A 10,000-nucleotide genomic window follows, 5' to 3' on the forward strand; every position below is an offset into this window, starting at 1 on the left:
TATTATATATTTGCTCCCTTACTAACATTAGAAAAGTCATTTTAGTACATCTGCATACAACCATTCAAATGCTCGCTTCTGAGTTAGCCTAAACAACAGCAAGGTTACACCTATCTCCAGCTGGACTTCACAAGATTCTTCACAACGCCCCCTTGGGAAGATCCAGAGGAATCTCAACTGTTTTGACTTCTCACAAGGTGGTTCATACCGCTCCCTTGGGAAGATCCGGTAGACCTTCAATTGTTTTGAGATTCATCGACTTCTGACAGTGTTGTCCACAACGCTCCCTTGGGAAGTTCCGGCAGACCTTCATTAGTTTTGAGAACAGATTGTTGTAAATCTAATGCAATAAAACAGCAAGCATGCATCCAACGCCAGAATGAACCGGGACAAAGGCGGGTCAGGGTGGATTCTCTCTTGTAAGACACCGGTTATGGGTCAGATGTCAGTTTTATTTTTGCGTGCATTTGGGAATGCCTGTAGGTGAACCTATCACAGTATATACTTGCATATAAGACGTCCCCGCTATAAGCCACACCTTTAAAATTACCTTAAAACTGTTGAATTTTACAATTTCTCACGTACAGTGGGACAAAAGAAGTATTTAGTCAACCACCAATTGTCCAAGTTATTCTACTTGAAAAGATTAGAGAGGCCTGTAATTCGCAACATGGGTAAACTGGTGTTTTGCCGTATAAACAATTGAGTTATGTTCTGGCAGTTGTAAAATTTCTATCTAAATATCTTGTTTTCATGGTGAAGAATCTGACATATTTTACTCATTCTTTTTAGTATAGCTGTTTCATTTTTATATCATATTTTACTCATTATTTTTAGTATAGCTGTTTCATTTTGATATCACATTTTACTCATTCCTTTTGTTGTGGCGGCCTTGTTTTAGAGTCGCCACTGGTTCCCAACTCAATTACAATATGAACAGAAGGATGGGTCTGAGACTCCTCAGCTACAATGTTAACAAAAGGCTCTTCCTGAGATTCTTATTTCAAGGAGGGATCCACACTGATAAGAGACCAGATGGAGGACTTCAAAGGGCAGAGGAACAAAGAGCAGGGCAGAGGGTCAGGACTTTATAGGACCAGCGGAGACAGAGGTCTGGATGATGTGGATTCAAGGCTGGAAGATGTGGAGCCCAGAGAAACCCCCCTTCACAGCAGCCCTGGACCAGCCCGCATCTCATTATTAATCAGCGAATGAATATGCATTTTTGTTGGACTATAACTGGGCAAACGCGGGTTTGGACAATGTCTTTTCCATCCTCCGCTTTAGGACATCAACACTCAGCGGGCTTATTCTATGGGAGGGAGACCCGGAGCTCTGTATGAATCAATATGAATGGAATAAACCATCTGTGGATAAACTCGCACAACCCTGGTTTGTCTCCTCCGATGCTGAACACGCTCCATTGTTAGACTGGAGACTACAGAGTTAAGGAATTGGAGTCAGGTGAAATAGTTTAGTCTAACAGTTTTGGTGACCCAGTCCGTGAGTCGGTTACGTAGACAGTTTAGGGGTTAAGGCCGATAACTCCGTCCGTGAACCAGGGAGGAACTGCGTAGACATATGGGTTAAGGCCAGCCGCGGACTCTAAAACACGTCGGCGAACGTGGAGTCGCGGTTATCGAAGCACGTCAGCGAACGTGAGAATAAGGAAAAGTTAAACACGTCAGCGAACGTGAGAAAAAGGAAAAGTTAACCACGTCAGCGAACGTGAGGGCACGCCGGCGAGCGTGAGACCTTTCTCTTGGGACTTCTCCAACAGGTGCCTGATCAACTGAAAGGTAAGCAGAATACCTATTACTGAAACGTTAAAATTCTGCTATTGGATTTTTTTAAATTATGGAGAAGATGCCAGAGAAAGGGGGTTTGGGAATAGGAGATTTCGAAAAGGTTGTAATATACCTAGAGTCGGAATTGATGACGATCCCAGGACGGTCGTTTTGAAATAGAGAAAACGTCGTATGAAACAAAGGAACAAGAGATTCCGGAAAGAGTTGTATGCAGGAGTTATTTTAAAGTCTTCAGCAGGGAAACAACTGGGGCCACAGATGTTTGATTCCTAGAATTGATTCAAAAAAAAAAAAAAAAAAAAAAAGTAACAATAGTAATATTTCTAATTCCTAGAATTGAACATACTAAAATTCTAAATTTATCCGGAGACTTGATCTAGATTGAATTGGTGAAAATGGAAGGATGTGAAAGTGCGGGAGAATGTGGAGAATGGAATGAATTGACAATTTTGTAAATGGTGAAAATGGAAGGATGTGAGAATGCGGGAGAATGTGGAGAATGGAATGAATTGACAATTTTGTATGCAGATGTGGAAGCACAGGTTCTGAGTGGTGTTCAAGTTAAAAAACAACCAAAAATAAGACGCGAGTTGGTGAAACAATTTTGTACTTTAAAAGGAAATGTACATTTTGTAGGTCAAAAGCATGAATGGAATATGAATAACTTGTCCATTGCTTTGCAGAAAGTAGAGCGTGAAGTCACAGCTAAGGAGGTGAAGGCGGGGGCCGATAAAGCACCCCACGGTGGGGCCATAGAGAGAGAGCCCCCACCAGCCCAGGCCCCCACCCTCTGCACAAACAGCGAGGGGTGGGGGACTGTAGAGAGAGACAGAGATGTAGAGAGAGAGAGACAGATAGTTGATAATGTTATGATATATTAGTGACAAATTATGGGTCCTTTATTAAACACTGAAATTTATATAAGGAAATTCTTAGTGAAAGGTTATTTTTCCTAAATTTTAATTGTGGTAATAGTGAGCCCAGAAAATGGCTCTTATTTTAAATATAACCGCCTTCTTCGAAGCGGATAGGAATTCAATAGGAATTCCGCTAGCGCAATTTAACTATGTTCGCATAACTAATTTAGCAATATGAGAGTGATTTGTGATTTAGATTTAAGTATTAAGAATCATCCAAATTATCAAATGAAGACAATGCAGAAATGGCATTGATCCAAATCATTAATGATATCAAACGAGAAGTTTACAATGCAGAAATGGCATTGATCCAAATTATTAAATTGTACCTGACAAGTTTAGATAAAATAATTAATTTAGGATAAGCATGATTTCTATAGGATGGAATAAGATGAATCATGTTTAGTGCACGAAATATAATTCATTGTTTTTCCATCACTAGATGAAATATGCTTTAGTGAGTCATATTAATGACTATTAACCTAGTTCTTTTGAGATCGATTAGTGCTGATAAGACAGCAAAAGGTGGTTAGCTGCCAATAAGCCCTTTTCAGGGATGGCGCTCTCCACTTGTGAAAAATTACAGACCACTGATGTCTGTGAGCGTGAATGGTTGTTTGTCTTTTTGTGTTTTTGATTGGCCAACCACCAAGATATAATCAATCCCTTAGATATCAAGGTGGAAAAGGATTTAGCAAATTGGAATCAATTTCTGAAACCGCCAATAAGCCCTTTTCAGGGATGGCAGCGAAGGATTGGAAATTTGAAATCAATTTCTGAAATCGCCAATAAGCCTTTTTGGTTGGCGATGAAAAATCAAGGAAAATTGTTTAGTCCAAAGAAATTTTTTTGATGATAATGCATTGAATTGGAGGAATAAATCTGCTATGCAGAATTTTGAAGCACTGAGAAAAACAAAAACAGTGCATCATATGAAATTCCAAAGTACCATTGATTTATAGGGATAATGGCATCCAAATTGTGTTAACGGATTAATTGACTGTATTGACAAAATGTTTCATATTCGTTACCATACCAAACACCATTATTCACTACACGATTGGAGCTGAATGATGAGTCTAATCTGGCTATCTGCATAAAAGAAAAACTTTAAAGAAACGCACTAATTTTGAGTTAGCAGAAGAAGACTGTGTTTTTCAACAGGAAACATGGAGAAGACGCACGAGCAACCCAAAATGAGAACGTCCATACAACTGTTGCTGACCAAACAGCAGACATGAAAATAGCTGAAAGGAGGATGCAGATACACTTTTGCACTGTAAGGAGGTTCTCTCAGTTGAAACGTTTGAGGAGACAGGTAAGATAAGCTTATTGACGAGATCAGACGTAATGGAAAGCATCCAATATTGATTGGAAAGATTATTGCTCGAGGAACAATGCCATAAACCATAAGGAACTTTTATATTGTTTTGATTGTCTCCATAAAAAGTGAAAGCGTTTCAATTGAGAACAAACCTTCTTACAGATTTTTAAAAGTAAACAATTAGAGAGAAAAAGAGATTACAATGGATAGATATGTAACTAAATTTTGATTTTATGCCAGACTATTGGAAAATGATGATTAAGAAAATTTTAAAGGAGATGATTGGCAAACTCCAAAGAAAATGGAATGTTACATTTGATTAAAAAAGACTACTAGTTTGGGATATTTTGAATTTCAAACAATTGAGTTTAATATGCAACGCGATACACATTGTTAATTGAATTGGGACTTGATTAGTATGCGATTTATAAGTAATGAATTTTAATTGCCCTAAAGGAAAATTATGCTAGAAAATATTAACCCTGATAAACAGGGGGTGGTTACAGTTTAGTGGGTTCAATTCTTTTCAGAATGAAAATGTTTACATTTGTTTCTGGATATTAATTGATGTGAATGTAACTGTTGCAGAGACCGGGAAAGCTGTTTTCCTGAGGAGAAAGCAGCCTGGTTTGCTCTTTGTATTTTTCCTATTTTTAGCATGATTAGTTAATTTGTGTAATTGCAGGAAAGGAAAAAATCAAATATAGGTTTTGATCTTAACAAGAAAGCAGCGATCACAATAGAATAACAGCTAGTATATCCACTTTTGACTGATAAAGCATTCAGATTTTCACAAACAAAGTGATGGAATAAGTAAGATTGTTGTGATTTTTGTTCATTTGAGAATTAAGCCCAACCAAGTGGCCGTATGCAGGTGTTGAGCATGCGCTAAAGATGACAGCAGCTAAAGCAGCAGCGCAAACACTTACTGCACAGTATTCACAACAACAAAAACTGAGTCAAAACAGTATTAATTGATATGCAAAACATTGCATCACATAAGGTAAAAATGCATCTATACAGAAAGAACACAGAACAGTCTGCAGGAGACCTGTACACAGCTAAAGGCCGAGCGTGCCTCCAAAATTGAGCCATGGATTGAACCATGTCTCAACAGGGGGGATGATGGACATGGTACAGTGTGTTCCATGTCCCAGAGGTTGATGATGGACATGGTTCAGTGTGTTCCATGTCCCAGAGGTCTAAATACCTGCTTTTAATTGTTTTGTAGGATCTGTTAAATTTGTTGCATCTGTTTGATTTGTTGCAGTCATGGTGTGCAAGGTAACCTCAGGCCCAAACGAGGACAACGTCCAAAAGAGTATGGGACTGGTAGAGCAAACAAACGTTCATGGAAGACCATTTCAACATCCTTTATGGAAGGTGAAACATGACAAAAGGCTAAGGGCAAGGCAGACCTAATCATAGAATGGATGGTAACATATTTTATTTAAAAAGAAAAAAAAAAGAAAAAGTGCATCCTTTAAACCAGTGATTTTCATTATATTGCTAAATGTCACAAGAATTGGTTGATTCTTCAATCACAAACAGAGAAGCTGAGAAGCTTAAATAAATAGAAGACAGGCGCCTCAGATATTATTCGCTAATTTCGTTTCTTTTAATAGACCAATGCGCAGTTCACCTCGAATCATAAAAATTGATAGCTGATGCATTAAGCCGGTCGCTGTGCGCATACGTCTGTGGTTAAGCGTTGCCGGCGCGCTATTGTGTGCTCCTCTGCGGCTGACTGGATGGTGGTGGTTTCCCCAGTCGCCTGCATCGACGATAAACTCGCGACAATTAGTGATATACGGTATATGCGCGCTGCTCGTGAGCGCTCGAGCAGATAACGTTTCTTGTTTCAATAAAGCTTGTTTTTTGTCGACTTTTTATTACAGACAATCATTTTTTCCGGTCTTTCTACAAACACCAACGTCACATTTTACTGTAATTGCTCCATCGCCCCCTTCACTATTTCAACGCCCCCCATTCGCCTGTTTATTCGTCAGCGCCACCCTGAAAGTTCACACCACCCCCCGAGGGGCGGTACCGCCCACTTTGAAAACCACTGCTTTAAACAATACAAGCGGTACCGATATTATAGTTACAGTAACTGTTATTTTTTTGACAAAAACCGGTGAAGAAGAAGAAGCAGAAGAAGAAGAAGAAGAAGAAGAAGAAGAAGAAGAAGAAGAAGTAGAAGTAGAAGTAGAAGAAGAAGAAGAAGAAGAAGAAGAAGAAGAAGAAGAAGAAGAAGAAGAAGAAGAAGAAGAAGAAGAAGAAGAAGAAGAAGAAGAAGAAGAAAAAAGAAGAAGAAGAAAAAGAAGAAGAAGAAGAAGAAGAAGAAGAAAAAGAGAAGAAGAAGAAGAAGAAGAAGAAGAAGAAGAAGAAGAAGAAGAAGAAGAAGAAAAAGAAGAAGAAGAAGAAGAAGAAGAAAAGAAAAAGACGAACGATAAGTGGATGATATCAACGTCAACATTGTTTTATTCAATTCTCCCCTACGATGCCTTATGCAAACCAACCCACTGTAAAAATCACTGAATTTTCAGATGAGAATGTCAAGTTTGTTATCGAAAACACTGATTTGGCGTGAGTATGACCTTTGTTTCCTGCTGTCCTGCTCTATAGCTCTCGCAATATGATCATTGATAACAATTATTGATATTTTTGTTTCGTGTTGTTCAATTAAGAAAGAAGAATACACCCAAAAGCCAAGAGGGGGTCTTCCTTTCCAAATAACTCTCGTGATATTGGTTTTTATTTCAGATTCATTAGTCTTTTCCAGTTTGCTTGATACTTATGTTATACGTTCCTGTTGAAATAGCAACTGGTAGTTTTTAATAGGGGTGTTCCAAACGATTATATTTTTCTCTTGATCATCTTGATGCTTACTAATATAACGAATACTTTTCTCGTGGACGCATATAAGTAATTGAAAACGCTGTACCATGGATTCAGTCACTTTTTTTAGCTACAAATACGGCCTTTATGCGAGAAAATTAGGTATATCAAGTGGAGAGGAACGATTTCACTTAATATATACATTATATTTCGATTTTAATACATTACATTCCTTTGACATGCCTATTGCTGTAACATTTAACATACACTTTTTAATAATTGTACTTTTGTACTAGTATAGGCGCCAAACGTGTATTGTGGAGGTAATAATGGGGTGATTCTACTTTTGCGGGTTTTCGTTTATCGTGGCCATGTCTGGTCTACACCAACTGCGACATCCGTGGAATTACTGTGTGTGTGTGTGTGTGTGTGTGTGTGTGTGTGTGTACGTTATATGGGTTGCTTTGGTTTGTGCGGAGAAAATACATTTTCCACATCACGTCGTCATCGTACCTTCATTTACCAGACCAATGGCAGAGTCGCCGAACTGCTGTAAATCCCCTGTAGAAGTGGGGCATTATGGGATACGTGCAATTTGCCATTAAAAGGGTGATTTAATTTACTCCTAAATCCCAGGGCAGTTATACTTGAAATAATTTTAAGACATTTTGTTTATATATGTGATAAAAAATTCCCAATTTATTTAGAATTATAATGTGTCCTTCACTTGCTGGCTGTTTTAGGGTTGCCAATTCTATTAGACGTGTCTTCATGTCCGAAGTGCCCACAATAGGTATGTATGATTACTATTGAAATTATCTCAGTTCATGGCTTGGTGCTTCATGAACATGTCTGAGACTGAACATTTTAATTTTAGAATGTATGCATTTGAGGAAACTACAAATGGAAAATGTACATTAATACCACACCACTTCGCATATTGAGCATTGCAGATTCACCATAATTGCGCCTTTATAGTAGGTTTTCTCTTGCTAAAATCTCTCTTTCTCCCTCTCTCTCGCTCGCCACTCACTGTGCTATGTGAATATCCTCAAACTTTCGGGAACAAGAGCTGAAAGGTGCGCAACGGCAACCTGGTGCGAAGAGTTGTAATCAGCTATTAAGCGTGTGTGGCCTGATAGTCGTAGAAATTGAAGTCTACGGCGAACGTTGTAGCATTTCCTTGTTAAATATACTATATGCTCTACCTCTTTTGATAATTTGTAACTTTGGCAAATTCTCCTATATTGGAGCAATAATTTCCATATCGAAGTAATTATAACCAAATTTGTAAGTTGAGGATTCATAAATAGAGGTACATAAAATATGAAAAATATATACTGGAGCGCTTATAAGAATTAACGGCGGAGTTCACACAAGTGGGCAGAAGACAGACTCGTTACAAATACTGTGTTGGACCGAATATAAGATGACCCTGATTATGAGTCCATCTTTTCAAGATTCAAGTTTCAAAAGACTTTTTGATCACCAAATTAAATTTTTATACAGAAAACAATTACAGTAGATATGAATCAAATGATTATAACAATATAATGAAACCATTTAAAAACGCTCTGAAACTATTGGACGGAAAAACTAAAACGTTCCATCACTGTCAGGAATTAAAAAAACACGAATGCCTGAACTGAAGCATTACTGTTAAATATGCTGATGCCATTTTTGTCAATAAATTCTTCCATGTGTGTGTGTGTGTGAGTATGTGTTTGTATGTGTGTGTGTATATATGTGTGTGTATATATGTGTGTGTATATGTGTGTGTGTGTGTGTGTGTGTATGTGTGTGTGTATGTGTGTGTATATGTGTGTGTGTATGTGTGTATGTGTGTGTGTGTATGTGTGTGTGTATATATGTGTGTGTGTGTATATGTGTGTATGTATGTGTGTATATCTGTGTATGTGTGTGTGTGTGTGCGTGCGCTCGCATGCACACACACATACGCATATATATATATACGCGTATACGTACGCGCGTGTACGTATACCCGTATATATATGCGTATGTGTGTTAGTGTGGGTGGGTGTTCGTGTATGCGTGTGTATGTGTATATGTATATATATTTATTTCTTGCAGTGGAGAAGGAGCTTTGTGATGGAAGATGTATATATGTGTATATATGTATATACTATTTGAGATTGTGGAACGAACTATGCTAATTCTCTATAAAATATGCCTCCATTTATGAAAAATCCAAGTTACCAATCCACTTATTTTACCACTTATTTTTGTAAGTAGATGCATATTTGTGAGCTGAACTGTATTGTTCAATTAACTGTTATCACGTCTAACAATACTTCATCACAGCAATCGACTGGATCCAGATTGATGCCAACTCATCAGTACTGCATGATGAATTCATCGCTCACAGAGTTGGTATGTCAGATGAGGTCATGTTTTTTTCAGCCACTATAACTACAGATCTCTTGTGTTTTCAGGTCTCATTCCACTCACCAGTGATGATATAGTAGAAAAAATGCAGTACTCCAGGGTAAGTTCCAATATTACTAAACAAATCCCTCCATTATCGCGGTTAATGTAGACCAGACATTGCCGAGATAAACGAAAAACCGTGAAGTAGGGTCCCCCCTATTTAAAAAAAGAATAATCAAAAAATAAAATAAAATGATTAATTGCTGGGTCCTAGTAGCAAGCGGAGGCCATAGGAGTGGCTTCTGCTTGCGAGTTTCACCGTGGATTTTCACATTTATATAAACTTGAAAAAAAGTAATCATTATTTTTTTTTTACTTTACTACACGACCACTTGCCAACGAGAAGTAGTCTTGTATTAGCGATCACTCCGCTGCTCACCAGAACATCAGGGGCACTGGCTCGCAACTCACTCTTTGTGATATTTCTGTTCGCAACCGCTTTGAATGGCGCCTATGATGATGGCATTACAAAGAGAGAGTTACGACCAGAGATACAGTGAACCCTCGCTACTTCGCGTTCCACTTTTTGCTGTCTGCAGAGCTTCGCAGATTTTTTTCAGGAAAAAAAAAATACATTTTAAAGATATTAAATTCAAATTATAAATTACATCGTCCAACAGGGTGTGGAAACAAAATATTCAATTAGAATTAGTAATTTCATC

The 10,000-nt window shown here is 38.0% G+C and overlaps 1 protein-coding gene across 1 annotated transcript in view; it reads left to right on the forward strand.

Moving 5' to 3' along the window:
- The first annotated feature begins 6,444 nt into the window (after positions 1-6,444).
- Positions 6,445-10,000, forward strand: part of polr2c (RNA polymerase II subunit C) — a 29,044-nt gene continuing 25,488 nt past the window's right edge. Inside the window, exons 1-4 of the mRNA XM_077711863.1 lie at positions 6,445-6,638; positions 7,634-7,683; positions 9,213-9,281; positions 9,344-9,396. Coding sequence (XP_077567989.1) covers positions 6,553-6,638; positions 7,634-7,683; positions 9,213-9,281; positions 9,344-9,396 — 258 coding nt within the window. The 5' untranslated portion in view covers positions 6,445-6,552. The remainder of the gene's footprint in view (positions 6,639-7,633; positions 7,684-9,212; positions 9,282-9,343; positions 9,397-10,000) is intronic.

The sequence above is a fragment of the Stigmatopora nigra genome, unplaced genomic scaffold (genome assembly GCF_051989575.1).
Source record: "Stigmatopora nigra isolate UIUO_SnigA unplaced genomic scaffold, RoL_Snig_1.1 HiC_scaffold_51, whole genome shotgun sequence".
Classification (NCBI taxonomy): domain Eukaryota; kingdom Metazoa; phylum Chordata; class Actinopteri; order Syngnathiformes; family Syngnathidae; genus Stigmatopora; species Stigmatopora nigra.